Consider the following 17,711-nt stretch of genomic DNA (forward strand, 5'->3'; position numbering starts at 1 on the left):
GTTCTTCTTCTGTGGTGGAGTGCTGCCCCCTGCTGAGCGTGTCAGGCTTCACAGGAGGACCTGGAGCCTCCTGTTAGTGTGACATGTTGAATGAATGTGTCTCTAACAGAGGTCACATCAGTCTGTTAGAAAAGAGACATAAACTCTGAACGCTTTATATATTTATATCGTTTATCATAAATGTGTCCCCGTGGTGTTCCCGTAGTTATAGACTGATTTATATTCTTTTCTGGGTTAAACACGTTTCGTCATCCTCGGTCTTGTGGTCTGGTCCAACCCTCTTCTTTACATGATTTCAGAGCAGACAGTGAAGGCATCGTCACTCCCAGGTTCAGTTTCTTTGTGGGCTCAGACTTCGGATCAGAGGATCAATAACTTTCACTTCATGTTCGTCGACTTCAGCCGCTCAGGGACCAGGTGTTCTGTCAGGTGTGTGTGCTTCACTTCAACTCCTGAAGAAAACATTAAAAGTGTTCATGTTTCATCTGTACAATAAATAATAATCTGTTCACATGCACAGCTGTAGCACATAAACAAATACTTTATCACACAGTATCTTTCTGTGTGAGCAGAGCAGGCTTACAATTCATCTTGTGACCTTTAAGGGTTTTCATGTCGTCAGAGACCTCGAGCGACCTCGAACCATCCAGGAGTCCTCAGTGTGCTCACGTCTTTAAACTCAGCAGCAATAAAGGATCCATTGTGTCGTCTTTAAGATCCATCCATCGATTTATCAGCAGGATTCCTCTCAGAGCAGAGCTCCTATAGAGGTCAATGAGATCAGATCACTAACTGTGTCATCACATGATGATGAGGAGGATCTCAATGACACAAAAACCACCAAAAACAACAGCCGGTGGTAAAAGTCTGGATCTCATAGACCTCTATAGGAGCTAGACTCTGATACTGAGTGAAACCAGAGTTCATGAAACTTTCAGCCTCTCCTGCGTTCCTGCAGTGACTCCAGCAGCGCTCTTCGCTGCAGCTGCAGAGTCGCTTCACCTGGGACCTGAAGGAGGAAGACATGGACCTGGAGAACCCAAGCACTCGACTGCAGGAGCACATACACCTCCAGCTGGGACAGCGGGGAGCGGTGGCTCGCTCCTACAGCTTCCTGGCTTATGTCAGGTACAGCAAAGAGAATCAATCTCCAAACTGGAAGTCATTTCATGACAATCTGTGCCCAGGTATCTTCAGGGTCGACCAGAGGAGGCAGTGTCACTTTTCAACCAATCAGAGGAGAGGACCAGAGAGTGTTATGGTGAGGAGAGCGTGCGGCGGCTCATCGTGACGTACGGAGACCTGGCCTGGCTGAAGTACCACACCTGAGATTACACACAGTCGGAGAGATACTGCCAGAGGGTCGACGACATCCTGGTCTGCGTTCGTACACTGCTTCCCGTTGTTCTGCGAAGGACTTCATGAGAGTATTCAGCGTCTCCATCTAAGGCCGTCTGTGTGTCTTTGCTTCTCTTACAGAGGCATCCTGCTCGTTCAGATCTCCATCCAGAGGTGTACGGAGAGAAAGGGTGGCGCTATCGTACTACCTCAAAGCCATCGACTGTTTCCATAAAGTGCTGGAGCTTCAGCCTGATGACAGCTAGCGGAGTGCCGGCTGTGCTCTCGCTCTCTACCGCATACAGCCGGTCAGCGTCCCATGATCCCGGTCCCAGCTTAAAACCTCTCAGCTCTTGTTGACACATTGAGTTCTGGGACCCATCAGTAATTTGATGTTAATATGTTTCTACAAAGAAATAATGACTCTAACTGAAACTAACTGAAGTCTCGTTTGCAGAGGGGAAACAGATCAGAGGACGATGAGTCGTCCCCGGCCGTCAAACAGCTTCGCCACGCCCTGGAGAGAAACCCAGATGACGGCGTTCTGCTGTCGATGTTAGCTCTGAAGCTGCCGGGCAACCAGAAACACCGAGAGGCTGAAGACCTGGTGGAGCAAGCACTGAAGACCGGTCCTGACAACCCTCATGTCATGCGCTACATCGGCAAATACCTTCGCATTAAAGTACGTCTGGATTGCAGACAGTTTACCTGAATCATGCTGCTCCTGTCAGCATAAACAGAAGGTCAATACGTACTCCTCTTCAGACACGTTCCAGCACAAACAAACATCCCCAGGCCTGAATGGACGTCACCCCTCTGGAGTCCAGAGGCTTCCTCATCTGATGCTGAACCATCTCATTCTCCTTGATGCCTTGAGACCTCTGCTGAGAGTCTGCAGATCCCAACAGCCACTGGTTGGCTCTAAACAACAGCCTCATCAGGCATACTCCCACAGCACCCCAGAGTACCAAACTGGGAAATTCACCCTCTTCCAGACTCCAGGCACATTTAGACTGGATGTCAAAAGTCCAGAGACTCTTCAGAATCTCACGGGGTCATGAGCTGGTTCTGATGGTTCTAAAACACCTTCCAGAGTCTCTGGGGAGACCGAGCAGTGCAACCATCTTATGTGGCAAGGACCCCTCTTTTTTATGATCGTGATATCTCAGGGAGCTTGGAGGGAATACGTTCAAATTTAGCACAAGCAAGAAGGCTGATCATTGATCTGTTCAATTGGGGGAAGCCATTTGCCCAGGTGTTTTAATCAGTATGAGACTCTTTTATCTCGTCTCTGCTCTTCCTCTTCCCTCGGCCCTTCAAAGCCCAGCACAGTTATTTAGTGTGCTTGAACGGCCTGATGTGTGTCTTGTGTTACAGACTCGCCCTGCTGTTCTAATGTGGCAGGGTTTGTACACACATGCTTGGGTCAAACCTCTGACACACCCACCAAACAGAAAGTGCCAATAGACCCAGAGACAGGAGGGCTCTGAAACAGCGGCCTGCTGAAACCTTTACAACCTACCCAGAGAAAGCCTAAAGGCTGCTGTGAGTTCAGAGAGCACTCTTAGTTCATCTCCTCTCATCGACCAATCACGTTTGAGCAGCCTTTGGTTGTAAGCAGGTCAACTGTGCAATCCCAGAACACATCAGCAAGACTTTGCATGTTATTACTGAAGGTTGTGTGCAGGTATAAATCAGCTGCTGGAAGTGTAAACAATGACAGCTCGCAGAGAAGAAGGCTTGACCAGGAAGTCCTTCCTCTGAGATTGTGATTGTAAAGAGATTGTGAGTTCATGTGAGAGATCGGTTACACAGGTGCACGTTCTGAAAACAAGTTTTGTTTTTTTACACATCACATTACCCACAAGGTCCAGCTGCTGTTGCCACGGAGACGAAGCGAGTCAGAGCTGAAGCAAGTTTAAAAACATCTTTTGAAAATAGTGAAATGAATCATCTAACTGATCAGAATCACGCTGCTTCCACACCCTGGTGAACACCTCAGAGTTTATAGCACTGTGATTGGTCATTGATTAGTGAAATGCACCCTGGGAGTTGTGTTTGACTCCTCACTCAGATTGCTTCTTGTTGCATTGTAGAAGTTGAAGCAGATGGCAGAGCGTCGTCTCTCTGAGGACGAGAACGAAGCTGAAGCTGAAGGAGACACGAAGCGAGCCGCAGAGTTTTACCAGAGCGCTCAGGACTGTGACGAAAACAACGACCACTTCCTGTCAGCTCTGTACGAGCTGCGCCTGGAGCTGTAAAGATGAAACTGACGATTGTAAAGAAAGTCCATCAGGAAATATCTTTATGTAGTCTGATTTCATTTCCAGCTGTTGTACTCTGTCCTCCTGTGGTGGAGCAGAAACGCTGTCCCTTCACTAGTAAACCTGGAGCGGCTCGACTTAAATAAAACCTGTATTAAGTCAGTGATGGCGGCCCTTCGCAGCACCCTGCTGTCTCACAGTTTTATCAAAGGGGGATTTATACACACATCACTGCTGAAAGGATGGAACCTCTGACACACACTGAACACACCTGAGAGCCTGCTGCAGAGGGTTTCACACCTTTCACAGGAAACTGTGTGACTCTGTTCTCACTGTTTACTTTCCTCTTGTGTCTCACTTTACACCTGTGTGTGGGTGTGGTCTGCTGCACACCTGCGTTCACTCACTTTGAATGTCTTATTTATAAACGACTGCTGATAAAATGTAAAAATAAGTGCTCCAGTCTGCAGGTCAGGTTTTAGGTCTGTCATGTCTCCTTCGTTACACACATAAGATGTGCACCTGTCACTGTTTAGGGGTCACCTGCAGGTCACAGCTGTGTTTGATAGTACAGAAACATATTTAACTTTCACCTCAAATATCATCAAATATAAAGTTGCAAATCTAAAGAAATTCGAAGACATTCACACCTCTTTAAGACGTTTAATTCACTTTGTTTTCTGCCTTTCTGATGTGAACACCTGACGCAGCAGAGTCTGGACTGCCAAAAACCAAACATGAATAAATATCAAAAAACATTTATTTACCAGGAAGTTAAACTTTTCAGCACGAGAAGCTACTGAAACACAGAAACATGAAAGATTATCTGATCATCAGTGAGCTCCTTCTAACTCCTCCAACACTGATCTGTCTGGCATGAGCTTCGTGTGAGATCATTCAGATCACGGTCACAAGAAATACGCGCTTTGAATATGTTAGGAATATTTTTATTTTATATGCGTGTGTGTGCGTGTGCGTGTGTGTGTGTGCATGTGTTTAGTGATTGTTTTAGTTATGCTCTGCCCACTCTGCTAATCAGGAACTGATCGACTGCAGGAGCTGAATTTGTCAACAGAGCTGTCAATCATCATTTTTATAGCATCAAATAACTAATTAAAAGTAAACTTGTCAGAAAAATGAACACTTGGACGTAAATCAGCAGGATAAGAACTAACTATAATGACAGAAACATGTTTGAGAAAAATGTATTTGACGTGTTTTTTGATTTTATAGTTTGACTCATGTCCCATCTGTTAACATGGAGGAGGCGGGCTTTATGAGCTATACTGCAGCCAGCCAGCAGGGGGCGCCAGAGAGGGTTTGGCTTCACTTTTAGGGAGCTGTCATGTCGTCCATCTTTTTATACAGTCTATGGTGTTTATCAGTGCGTGTGTGTGTGTGTGCGTGTGTTTATCAGTGCGTGTGTGTCTGTTGTGTTGAAGTCCAGCTCGGTGTCCTCGTTGGCGGTCAGGACGCTCTCAACTCGTCTCTGCAGCTCATCGTCCAGCAGCGTCGCTCCAAAACGATCCTGGGAAAAAAAGTTCAAAAACACAAAAAAACGACAGTTGATGTAAACACGAGGTTAATAAATAAATAATTAAATAATCTATAAATTACATAGATTAACGTCAAAGAGCCACAGCCTGGTTTCTCTGCATGAGAATTAAATGTATGAAATAAAATCACTTTAAATGAATGTTTCATGTTTGTACCTTCTTCTTGGAGCCAGGCGGAGCTACAGGGGGGTTAAAGGTCATGTCTTTGACACTGTACATATTAAACAGTTCCACCGGAGATCTGGACAGGAAGTCAACACAGAAACACATAGTTCAAAAAAATGATCAACGGACTGCTCCTTTAAGATGATGACATCATCACGACAGAGTTCATACCTGCGGCTGAGCTCCACACTGAGCGCGCCCGATCCTTCACTGGGCGCTCCCTGACACAGGTGCACTGCTAACCGCTGCACCATCGGGTGGTAGTGTCTCTGAGAAGATAGAGAGACATGGCTGCTATGAGCGTAAACCTGCTGTCTGGGTGTGTGTATATACCTGCAGTGTGTGTATGCCTGCAGTGTGTGTGTATGCCTGCAGTGAGTGTATATTCCTGCAGTGCGTGTATACCTGCAGTGTGTGTGTATATAAACCTGCAGTGTGTGTATGCCTGCAGTGTGTGTGTATATAAACCTGCAGTGTGTGTATGCCTGCAGTGTGTGTGTATACCTGCAGTGAGTGTATATTCCTGCAGTGCGTGTATACCTGCAGTGTGTGTGTATATAAACCTGCAGTGTGTGTATGCCTGCAGTGTGTGTGTATATAAACCTGCAGTGTGTGTATGCCTGCAGTGTGTGTGTATACCTGCAGTGTGTGTGTATATAAACCTGCAGTGTGTGTGTGTGTGTGTGTGTGTGTGTGTGTGTGTATATACAGTGGGGCAAAAAAGTATTTAGTCAGCCACCAATTGTGCAAGTTCTCCCACTTAAAAAGATGAGAGAGGCCTGTAATTTTCATCATAGGTACACTTCAACTATGAGAGACAGAATGGGGGGAAAGAATCCAGGAAATCACATTGTAGGATTTTTAATGAATTAATTGGTAAATTCCTCGATAATATAAGTATTTGGTCACCTACAAACAAGCAAGATTTCTGGCTCTCACAGACCTGTAACTTCTTCTTTAAGAGGCTCCTCTGTCCTCCACTCGTTACCTGTATTAATGGCACCTGTTTGAACTCGTTATCAGTATAAAAGACACCTGTCCACAACCTCAAACAGTCACACTGCAAACTCCACTATGGCCAAGACCAAAGAGCTGTCAAAGGACACCAGAAACAAAATTGTAGACCTGCACCAGGCTGGGAAGACTGAATCTGCAATAGGTAAGCAGCTTGGTGTGAAGAAATCAGCTGTGGGAGCAATTATTAGAAAATGGAAGACATACAAGACCACTGATAATCTCCCTCGATCTGGGGCTCCACGCAAGATCTCACCCCGTGGGGTCAAAATGATCACAAGAACGGTGAACAAAAATCCCAGAACCACACGGGGGGACCTAGTGAATGACCTGCAGAGAGCTGGGACCAAAGTAACAAAGGCTACCATCAGTAACACACTACGCCGCCAGGGACTCAAATCCTGCAGTGCCAGACGTGTCCCCCTGCTTAAGCCAGTACATGTCCAGGCCCGTCTGAAGTTTGAAGAGAGCATTTGGATGATCCAGAAGAGGATTGGGAGAATGTCATATGGTCAGATGAAACCAAAATAGAACTTTTTGGTAAAAACTCAACTTGTCGTGTTTGGAGGAGAAAGAATGCAGAGTTGCATCCAAAGAACACCATACCTACTGTGAAGCATGGGGGTGGAAACATCATGCTTTGGGGCTGTTTTTCTGCAAGGGGACCAGGACGACTGATCCGTGTAAAGGAAAGAATGAATGGGGCCATGTATCGTGAGATTTTGAGTGAAAACCTCCTTCCATCAGCAAGGGCATTGAAGATGAAACGTGGCTGGGTCTTTCAGCATGACAATGATCCCAAACACACCGCCCCGGCAACGAAGGAGTGGCTTCGTAAGAAGCATTTCAAGGTCTTGGAGTGGCCTAGCCAGTCTCCAGATCTCAACCCCATAGAAAATCTGTGGAGGGAGTTGAAAGTCCGTGTTGCCCAGCGACAGGCCCAAAACATCACTGCTCTAGAGGAGATCTGCATGGAGGAATGGGCCAAAATACCAGCAACAGTGTGTGAAAACCTTGTGAAGACTTACAGAAAACATTTGACCTCTGTCATTGCCAACAAAGGGTATATAACAAAGTATTGAGATGAACTTTTGTTACTGACCAAATACTTATTTTCCACCATAATTTGCAAATAAATTCATTAAAAATCCTACAATGTGATTTCCTGGATTCTTTCCCCCCATTCTGTCTCTCATAGTTGAAGTGTACCTATGATGAAAATTACAGGCCTCTCTCATCTTTTTAAGTGGGAGAACTTGCACATTGGTGGCTGACTAAATACTTTTTTGCCCCACTGTACCGGCAGTGTGTGTATACCGGCAGTGCGTGTATACCTGCAGTGCGTGTATTTAGCTGCAGTGCATGTGTATACCTGCAGTGTGTGTATATATACCTGCAGTGTGTGTGTGTGTGTGTATACCTGCAGTGCGTATATACACCTGCAGCCTGTGTGTGTATATATATACCTGCAGTGCGTATATATACCTGCAGTGTGTGTATACCTGCAGTATGGTGTGTATACCTGCAGTGTGTGTGTGTGTGTATATACCTGCAGTGTGTGTGTGTGTGTGTATATACCTGCAGTGTGTGTGTGTGTGTGTATATACCTGCAGTGTGTGTGTGTGTGTGTGTGTGTGTGTGTGTGTGTGTGTGTGTGTATATACCTGCAGTGTGTGTGTGTGTGTGTGTGTGTGTATACATACAATGTGTGTATACGTGCAGTGTGTGTATACCTGCAGTGCGTATACATACCTGCAGTGTGTGTGTGTGTGTGTGTATATATATACCTGCAGTGTGTGTATACTTGCAGTGTGTGTGTGTGTGTGTGTGTGTATACCTGCAGTGAGTATATACACCTGCAGCGTGTGTGTGTGTGTGTGTATATATACCTGCAGTGTGTGTATACTTGCAGTGTGTGTGTGTGTGTGTGTGTGTATATACCTGCAGTGTGTGTGTGTGTGTGTGTGTGTGTGTGTATACCTACAATGTGTGTATACGTGCAGTGTGTGTATACCTGCAGTGTGTGTATACCTGCAGTGCGTATATATACCTGCAGTGTGTGTGTGTGTGTGTGTATATATATACCTGCAGTGTGTGTATACTTGCAGTGTGTGTGTGTGTGTGTGTATACCTGCAGTGAGTATATACACCTGCAGCGTGTGTGTGTGTGTATATATACCTGCAGTGTGTGTATACTTGCAGTGTGTGTGTGTGTGTGTGTGTGTGTGTGTGTGTGTGTACCTGCAGTGAGTATATACACCTGCAGCGTGTGTGTGTGTGTGTATATATACCTGCAGTGTGTGTATACTTGCAGTGTGTGTGTGTATGTGTGTGTGTGTGTGTGTGTGTGCATACCTGCAGTGTGTGTGTGTGTGTGTGTGTGTGCATACCTGCAGTGTGTGTGTGTGTGTGTGTGTGTGCATACCTGCAGTGTGTGTGTGTGTGTGTGTGTGTGCATACCTGCAGTGTGTGTAGCTCCCACAGAGCTGTGTTTTGGGCATTGCAGTGTTCAGGTTCGTCCAGCTCTGGGAGGTAGAAGCCGCTGCCCTGAACCTCGTTATCCAACAGGAAGTCACACTTAGGGAAGGCCTGATACACACAAACACAAACACAAACACACACACACACCAGCAGACAATAAATGAGTTTGTATTTCGACAGGTATGGTTGTACCTTTACAGTTGATAGCACACACACACTCACATGTATGGTGGATCTGCTGGCGGCGAGGATTCCCACGCTGGCGTTGGGCAGTGTGTGCAGACTGAGCATGCTCAGTCGTTTGACAAAGGCCATCGCCCTCTGCAGGCTCACCTGCTTCTTGCGGCGGGTCAACATGGCGTCCAGGCACCGCAGCACAATGATGATGTCATCATTGGGCAGCCCTGAGACAGACAGCTGTCAGTCTCAGTTGACAGTCGTGTAATCTTTGTAACTTGATTTGTTCTTTTTTAAAAGTGACAGATCTCTCTAATTATAAAAACAAAGTTTCACCTCTACAGAGGATTTCACTCAAAGAGAAAGAGACTTAAAATAACCTGTTTAACTTTATTCTCTTCACGTGCTGTCATTTGTTTAAACTACACATGAATAAAGTGACAGTAAAGAGTTCACAGCCTCTGACCTGCATGGAGCCTCGGCAGCATCCTGTAGAGCTGAGAGTAAAAGTTGAGCGGGTCGATGTTCAAAACGTCACCTGATACAAAAACACAACTTTATTTATAAAGGTCGATGTGACAGGGGCTGAATCCATAACCCACACACACACACACACACACACACACACACACACACACACACACACACACACACACACACACACACACACACACACACACACACACACACACACACACACACACACACACACACCTTGCCCGGACAGGATGGTGAAGACGGTCTGGATGCAGTGGAGACTCTCCCGATTGGTCAGATCCTGCAGAGGTCACATAAGGATGATCAGAACAACAAATCGATCACAGATTAATCGATTAGGGTGTTAAGGAGGCAGAGCCAAGGTCAATACTCACCCCTGATTGGATGAGATTCTGCAGCACATTCAGCAGGTCATCAAAGAACTCCAGGTTGATCAGGTGAGCAAAACTGACGGAAGTGACATCACGGTCAGTATTACAGCACTATGAGTGTGTGAGTGTGTGAGTGTGTGAGTGTGTGTGTCGTACTTAGCCAGGCCTTCCAACACAGCAGGAAGTAGAACAGACTTCTGAGCCTTCTTCAAGATCCTAAAGTAGATGAGGAAGACGATGTTCAGAGTCTCTGTGTGCTGAGGAGGAGGAACAGGAGGAGGAGTAGTGGGGAAGAAACAGGAGGACAGGGAGGGGGAGGAAAAGTTTAGTATTCTTCTAAAGTGTAAATATGTAGATTCTGTCTTTCTGTTTTCTGACTCACCAGTTTGATCTTCTTCTCTTTGCTCTCGGAGGCTTCGGCCTCCAGCAGCTCTTTCTCTAATTTCTCCTCTGCCTTCTTCCACTGCACACACACACACACACACACACACACACACACACACACACACACACACACACACACACACACACACACACACACACTCTTTAAAACATGAACCGTCTCTTTAAAACATGAACCGTGTCTTCAAAACATGAACCGTGTCTTTAAAACATGAACCGTGTCTTCAAAACATGAACCGTGTCTTTAAAACAGGGACCGTGTCTTTAAAACATGTACCGTCTCTTTAAAACATGAACCGTGTCTTTAAAACAGGGACTGTGTCTTTAAAACATGTACCGTCTCTTTAAAACATGAACCGTGTCTTTAAAACAGGGACCGTGTCTTTAAAACATGTACCGTCTCTTTAAAACATGAACCGTGTCTTTAAAACAGGGACCGTCTCTTTAAAACAGGGACCGTCTCTTTAAAACATGTACCGTGTCTTTAAAACATGTACCGTCTCTTTAACACAGGGACCGTGTCTTCAAAACATGAACCGTGTCTTTAAAACATGAACCGTCTCTTTAAAACATGAACCATGTCTTTAAAACATGAACTGTGTCTTCAAAACATGTACCGTCTCTTTAAAACATGTACCGTGTCTTCAAAACATGAACCGTGTCTTCAAAACATGAACCGTGTCTTTAAAACAGGGACCGTGTCTTTAAAACATGTACCGTCTCTTTAAAACATGAACCGTCTCTTTAAAACAGGGACCGTGTCTTTAAAACATGTACCGTCTCTTTAAAACATGTACCGTGTCTTCAAAACATGAACCGTGTCTTTAAAACAGGGACCGTGTCTTTAAAACATGTACCGTCTCTTTAAAACATGAACCGTGTCTTCAAAACATGTACCGTGTCTTTAAAACATGTACCGTGTCTTCAAAACATGAACCGTGTCTTCAAAACATGAACCGTGTCTTTAAAACAGGGACCGTGTCTTTAAAACATGTACCGTCTCTTTAAAACATGAACCGTCTCTTTAAAACAGGGACCGTGTCTTTAAAACATGTACCGTCTCTTTAAAACATGAACCGTGTCTTCAAAACATGAACCGTGTCTTTAAAACAGGGACCGTGTCTTTAAAACATGTACCGTCTCTTTAAAACATGAACCGTGTCTTCAAAACATGTACCGTGTCTTTAAAACAGGGACCGTGTCTTTAAAACATGTACCGTCTCTTTAAAACATGAACCGTGTCTTTAAAACAGGGACCGTGTCTTAAAAACATGTACCGTCTCTTTAAAACATGAACCGTCTCTTTAAAACATGAACCGTGTCTTTAAAACAGGGACCATCTCTTTAAAACATGTACCGTGTCTTTAAAACATGAACCGTGTCTTTAAAACATGTACCGTGTCTTTAAAACATGAACCGTGTCTTTAAAACAGGGACCGTCTCTTTAAAACAGGGACCGTCTCTTTAAAACATGTACCGTGTCTTTAAAACATGTACCGTCTCTTTAACACAGGGACCGTGTCTTCAAAACATGAACCGTGTCTTTAAAACATGAACCGTGTCTTTAAAACAGGGACCGTGTCTTTAAAACATGTACCGTGTCTTTAAAACAGGGACCGTGTCTTTAAAACATGTACCGTCTCTTTAAAACATGAACCGTGTCTTTAAAACAGGGACCGTCTCTTTAAAACAGGGACCGTGTCTTTAAAACATGTACCGTCTCTTTAAAACATGAACCGTGTCTTTAAAACAGGGACCGTCTCTTTAAAACAGGGACCGTGTCTTTAAAACATGTACCGTGTCTTTAAAACAGGGACCGTGTCTTTAAAACAGGGACCGTCTCTTTAAAACATGTACCGTGTCTTTAAAACATGAACCGTCTCTTTAAAACATGAACCGTGTCTTTAAAACAGGGACCGTCTCTTTAAAACATGAACCGTCTCTTTAAAACATGAACCGTGTCTTTAAAACAGGGACCGTCTCTTTAAAACAGGGACCGTGTCTTTAAAACATGAACCGTCTCTTTAAAACAGGGACCGTCTCTTTAAAACATGAACCGTCTCTTTAAAACATGGACCGTGTCTTTAAAACATGGACCGTCTCTTTAAAACAGGGACCGTGTCTTTAAAACATGTACCGTCTCTTTAACACAGGGACCGTGTCTTCAAAACATGAACCGTGTCTTTAAAACATGAACCGTGTCTTTAAAACAGGGACCGTGTCTTTAAAACATGTACCGTCTCTTTAAAACATGAACCGTGTCTTTAAAACAGGGACCGTCTCTTTAAAACATGTACCGTCTCTTTAAAACAGGGACCGTGTCTTTAAAACATGTACCGTCTCTTTAAAACATGAACCGTGTCTTTAAAACATGAACCGTGTCTTTAAAACAGGGACCGTGTCTTTAAAACATGTACCGTCTCTTTAAAACATGAACCGTGTCTTTAAAACAGGGACCGTCTCTTTAAAACAGGGACCGTGTCTTTAAAACATGTACCGTGTCTTTAAAACAGGGACCGTGTCTTTAAAACAGGGACCGTGTCTTTAAAACATGTACCGTGTCTTTAAAACATGAACCGTGTCTTTAAAACAGGGACCGTCTCTTTAAAACATGAACCGTGTCTTTAAAACATGGACCGTCTCTTTAAAACAGGGACCGTGTCTTTAAAACATGAACCGTCTCTTTAAAACAGGGACCGTCTCTTTAAAACATGAACCGTGTCTTTAAAACATGAACCGTCTCTTTAAAACAGGAACCGTGTCTTTAAAACATGTACCGTGTCTTTAAAACATGTACCGTCTCTTTAAAACATGAACCGTGTCTTTAAAACATGTACCATCTCTTTAAAACAGGGACTGTTTGTCTGACCTTCCTCTGCATCCTTGAAAGGTTCTTCTTCTTCTCTTTGTTGTTCATGAACTTCTTCTTTGGTGCCGTGTCCTCGATGTCCTTCTTCATCTCCACCTCCTTTATCCTCAGACTGAGCAGCGTCCTCAGCACCTGAGAGGGGGCGGAGTCAGCACAGGTCAGATGTGACAGTAGCGCAGACATGGTGGAGTTAAGTGGTGTGTGTTTGATTTGTTACCTCAGGCTTGACGTTGTAGTTGAGGCTCTTAACGAGGCCGGAGATGACCCGCACAGTGGCCAACGAAGCCCCGCCCCCTTTGTCCTGCTGGAAGAGCTTCCTGAACGCATCACAACACATACCTGACACCTGTAACACACAGAGACACCTAAATGCATCACAGCACATACATGACACATGAATGCATGAAAGCACATACATGACACCTGAACGCATCACACGATGCTACACGTACAGAAGCTACACGAGGACTCAAAACTACCTGGGCATTTAACACAGAAACACCTGTCCTCACCTGTTTGTCGGGATCGTTCATCAGCGGCACGAGGACGACGATGATGTTGTTGTGAAAGTTGAAGTGAGGCAGAGCGAGGAGCAACTCAGACAGGCAACGAACGGCAACTTCAGCGAGGCCGCGGTACGACTGGAAACCCACCGCCTGACTGCGCTTCTTCTTCTTCTGCTTCCAGTCTACAAGAACACATCACATGGTACCTGTGTCATCTATCCTGTGTGTCTGTGTGTGTGTGTGTGTGTGTGTGTGTGTATGTGCGTGTGCGTGTGTGCGTGTGTGCAGCTGAGGTTGTGTACCTTTGACCGTCTGCTCCAGGTCCTCCAGGTAGAACTTGTACTGACTGACCAAACCTTCTTCAAACTCTCTGAGCTGCCGAGTCTCCTTCTTCACCTGCTCACAGAAACAACAGGTGATACATCGAATGCAAGACGCCATCAGGAGGTTTAACAGAGCTCTCTATCAGTGCACCTCTTTGTTTTTTTACATTGAAGCCTTTAATACTTCTGTAGTACTACCATAGACTGTATAAAAAGATGGACGACATGAAAGCTCCCTAAAAGTGAAGCCAAACCCTCTCTGTCGCCCCCTGCTGACTGGCTGCAGTATAGCTCATAAAGCCCGCCTCCTCCATGTTAACAGATGGGACATGAGTCAAACTATAAAATCAAAACACACGCCCGATACATTTTTCTCCAACATGTTTCTGTCATTATAGTTAGTTCTTATCCTGCTGATTTATGTCCACGTGTTCATTTTTCTGACAAGTTTACTTTTAATTAGTTATTTGATGCTGTCAAAATGATGATTGACAGCTCTGTTGACAAATTCGGCTCCTGCAGCCGATCAGTTCCGGGTGAGAAGAGCGGAGGACGATCCGCGAGAGGAAACGTAACTAAAACAATCACTACAGTCATTGAAGTTTCCATACCTGTGAACTTTGACCTCAGACCAACACAAGAAGCTGTTCTGCTGTTAAACACACCGGCGTGCGGGATCCTTGCTGTTGTTTCGGTAAGTTAAGTGTGTGTTTGGGTTAGCGGAAGTGGCTACGGCCGCTTAACTCGCCGATCTCTACTGCGCAGACTCTGGCTCCGTATGACGTCACCATCGCAAGATGGCAGCGCCTATCACAGGGCTGTTTTGGCATCACTTTCATACAATGGGAGCAGATGGAAACGCGTCGTCCATCTGTATATACAGTCATTGAGTAGTACTAACATTAATATTAGTAATATCGATCCTAACTGGTCTGTGGCTCCACACTGAACCCATCAGTTACGAACTGTAAATGTTCCTCTGTATGTTTTAAGGTTGAACTTGAACACAGGTGTGTTTTACACACAGACAACACAACTATATGTAGCATTGACCGAAGACACTCATGCAAGTTACCTTGGTGGCTTTCTCTTCGGGGGTCAAAGGTCGTATCCTGTAGGTGGGGGTGATGTCTTTGAAGATCTCCATCAGAGATACCATCACCAGCTTCCTGACCGTCACCGCCGCGCAGGGGTCCGCCTCCATCAGCATCCCCCTTAGCTCCTTCAGACGCTTTATCTGAACACACACACTTCCTGTTACACATAAGTCACACACACACACACACACACACACACACACACACAGACTGTCCTTTAAATAAACTGTATTGATCTCAGATCAGCGGCTCAGCCTCACGTTGCTGTAGGGGTCTGATACGATGGCTGATCCCAGGCCAGCGATGGACAGTTTCCTCTCGTTGATCTTCTGAACTCTGAGCTGCTCCCTCTGCTCTGCAGTCAGTGCTGAGGAGCTCTCTGGCGCCCCCTCTGCACCGGAGGACACATTACAGGTTACAGATGTTTCTATCATATAAAGTCTCCTGTAAATACTGTATGTATGAAGTATGTAAACATGAGGAGATGATCAGCCAGTGCGCTGCTAAGGAGAAGCCAATCTTTGGGGTCAAAGGTCATTCTTACCGTTCTCATACTCTCCCAGCTCCTCAGCTTCTTCCTCCTCCTCTTCCTCCTCCTCTGGATGCTTTTTAACAACTTCAAACAAACATCAAAAGTGTGTAAACTCTACTGACACAGGTAACCAATCAGATCAATCAGGTGATCGATAGTGTGTGTTACCTCTCTCCACGCTCTGTGGGATGACTCCTGTCTTATCTTTAATCGGCAGCAGGTGGATCACTTCCTTCTCCTCCGTCCTCGCCATCTTCCTGGGAACCTTCTCGTAACTCCGAACCACCTCGGAGCTCCGCCTCTTCCCGCTGTGCACCGGTCCGCTGAGAAGCCCCGCCCCCCGAAACAGACACACCTCAGTCACTCTGTGTGCGTTTGTTTTCTACATTTAAATCAGACCAACGTTTTCCACAAGCAAAACTGTGGCGATGGACTTCCTGTTCCACATCTACGTGTGTGTGTGTGTGTTTGTTTTGGGGTTACCATGACGACAGGTCTCTGGTGATAAAGGAGGCTTGGCGAGCCATGGCCGTCATCTGCTGCAGGTCCTCGTCCTCCATCATGTCTGTGGGCAGAGTCTCCAGGAACTCCTCCTCGTCCTGCTCCTCCTCTGCAGAGACATCAGGAGAGTTCCAACCATCAGGACAGCTGGGAGAAACTCTGAGCAGTGCATTATGGGAGATGAAGTCCACTAAAAACGTTTTGCAGGTCTGTTCTTTGGGACCTTCATGAACATGAAACGTGACAGAGAACATTTGTATGGTTTTTATGTTTATTAAAACACCCCCCCTCACCGGGTCTCTTCCTGTACGTCTCCAGTGGGCGGGGCGTCCTGATGGCGGCGTCTTTCACTGCTGCTCGGAGCTTCTTCTGCTCTTTTCGCTGCTTCTTGGCGACATTCTGCTGCTTCAGCTGACGGTTCTTCAGTTTGTTCTCCAGCTTCACGCCGCTCGTCTTCAACAGGCGGCGGAACGTCGGGCGACGCTTCTTCGACCGAGGCTGGACGGAGAAAGGACAGGAGAGAAGGAGAGAAGGATAGAGAATGAAAAGGAAGGTACAGACAATGGAAGGAGGCAGGAAAAAGAGTTAATGTGGAAACAAATAAATACTGAATGCTAAACAGGCTAATCGTCACATTCATATAGTTTCAGTATTTTGTAACTTTCAGGTGTCAACAATGAAATCTGATTTTTGTTTCAAATGTTTGTAATGTTTCTTCACACAGTTTATTCAGAGTGAGATTAAAGTGAAGTCATTGATCAGTGGTTTTACACAAGCAGCTGGTACATCGTTTAACAGTGAGGACTGACTCCATGCCAGCAGGTACTGTGTGTTCATTAATAATAGCAGGTCCCTGATACAAAACAGACTCAGGCACATAAAGAAATACTGTACACTGATCTACACAGTCTGTTACGTGTCCTGTACACAATGAACCTCAAAATCCCAAGTTTTCTCTGTAGAGTCTGGCAGAACTTTAGACAATTGTGTGAATGAGCAGCACATACTTAAAAGCGAACATCAAATACTGAGAGACCAGGCTCCGTCCTGAAAGATGTTCATTTAACAGAATGCCTTTCTGTGACAGAGCTACACTGTTTATCGGAGCGCTTTTAGAGTCAACACTGTGCGTTTACATTTTCTTTTCTGTTACAAGACAGAAAAGAAAACAGGGCTCTGCTGGTGTTGAAGGGGCCGATTTATTAAAGCGTTAAGCCAGTTTCATCACAGGCTACATGAAGCTCTGAGAGACCAGACTCCGCTCTGCAAAGTGTGAATTTAACGGTTTTATATCTGCGGTGTGAACTCACCGGACCCATGGCCGCAGGACGTCTCCGTCTCACCCCGCAGACTCGCACCGAAGTTTATCAGCCCTCCTCGGTGTGTGTGAGAGAGTGTGTCGGTGTGTTTTCAGGGAAGAAGTTCAGGTTGTGTTGCCACACGCGTGTTGATCAGAGAACCGTGGTCACTTCAGTAACCCGGAAACACTGAGCCGAACTCCTCCTCTGATGAGACCACAGCGACACCAGCGGCGGGAGGTGGAATTACACAAACAGCTGAACTACAACGAGTGGTTTTATTATAGTCATCACTGATTAAATAAAGTACAAGAGGAGC

The 17,711-nt window shown here is 45.4% G+C and overlaps 3 protein-coding genes across 5 annotated transcripts in view; 1 reads left to right on the plus strand and 2 right to left on the minus strand.

Moving 5' to 3' along the window:
* The first annotated feature begins 612 nt into the window (after positions 1–612).
* Positions 613–3,599, plus strand: LOC138593095 (interferon-induced protein with tetratricopeptide repeats 5-like). Its single transcript, XM_069663933.1, is given in 7 exon segments — positions 613–669; positions 968–1,128; positions 1,188–1,377; positions 1,480–1,537; positions 1,540–1,652; positions 1,796–2,020; positions 3,435–3,599. Coding segments are annotated over 7 exon segments (969 nt in total).
* Positions 3,600–4,344: 745 nt separating this feature from the next.
* On the minus strand, positions 4,345–17,545 carry noc3l (NOC3-like DNA replication regulator). Of its 2 annotated transcripts, XM_069664232.1 has the most exons (21): positions 17,405–17,545; positions 16,388–16,592; positions 16,077–16,203; positions 15,762–15,916; positions 15,606–15,677; positions 15,322–15,452; positions 15,040–15,201; positions 13,944–14,037; positions 13,648–13,823; positions 13,353–13,481; positions 13,136–13,267; positions 10,247–10,327; positions 10,021–10,121; positions 9,868–9,940; positions 9,710–9,773; positions 9,462–9,533; positions 9,041–9,222; positions 8,798–8,926; positions 5,495–5,592; positions 5,315–5,399; positions 4,345–5,130 (listed from the first exon to the last, which is right to left on the minus strand). In XM_069664232.1, the coding sequence occupies exons 1-21, from the start codon at positions 17,411–17,413 to the stop codon at positions 4,984–4,986; spliced, it is 2,424 nt and encodes an 807-aa protein (XP_069520333.1). In that variant the 5' UTR covers positions 17,414–17,545; the 3' UTR covers positions 4,345–4,983. The 2 variants fall into 2 exon arrangements, with proteins under 2 accessions (XP_069520333.1, XP_069520334.1); XM_069664233.1 differs by lacking the exon at positions 4,345–5,130 and having other exon boundaries at positions 5,318–5,399; positions 5,495–5,614.
* Positions 17,546–17,651: 106 nt separating this feature from the next.
* The window catches only part of LOC138593292 (TBC1 domain family member 12-like), an 8,051-nt gene continuing 7,991 nt past the window's right edge, over positions 17,652–17,711 (minus strand). For both annotated transcript variants that reach the window (XM_069664234.1, XM_069664235.1), the window contains one exon: positions 17,652–17,711. This exon is cut by the window's right edge and continues 540 nt beyond it. The gene's annotated coding sequence lies outside the window, so the exon portion shown is untranslated.

Source organism: Semicossyphus pulcher, unplaced genomic scaffold (genome assembly GCF_022749685.1).
Source record: "Semicossyphus pulcher isolate SPU_LCO1_2020_fin unplaced genomic scaffold, fSemPul1.0.p SCAF_16, whole genome shotgun sequence".
Lineage (NCBI taxonomy): Eukaryota > Metazoa > Chordata > Actinopteri > Labriformes > Labridae > Semicossyphus > Semicossyphus pulcher.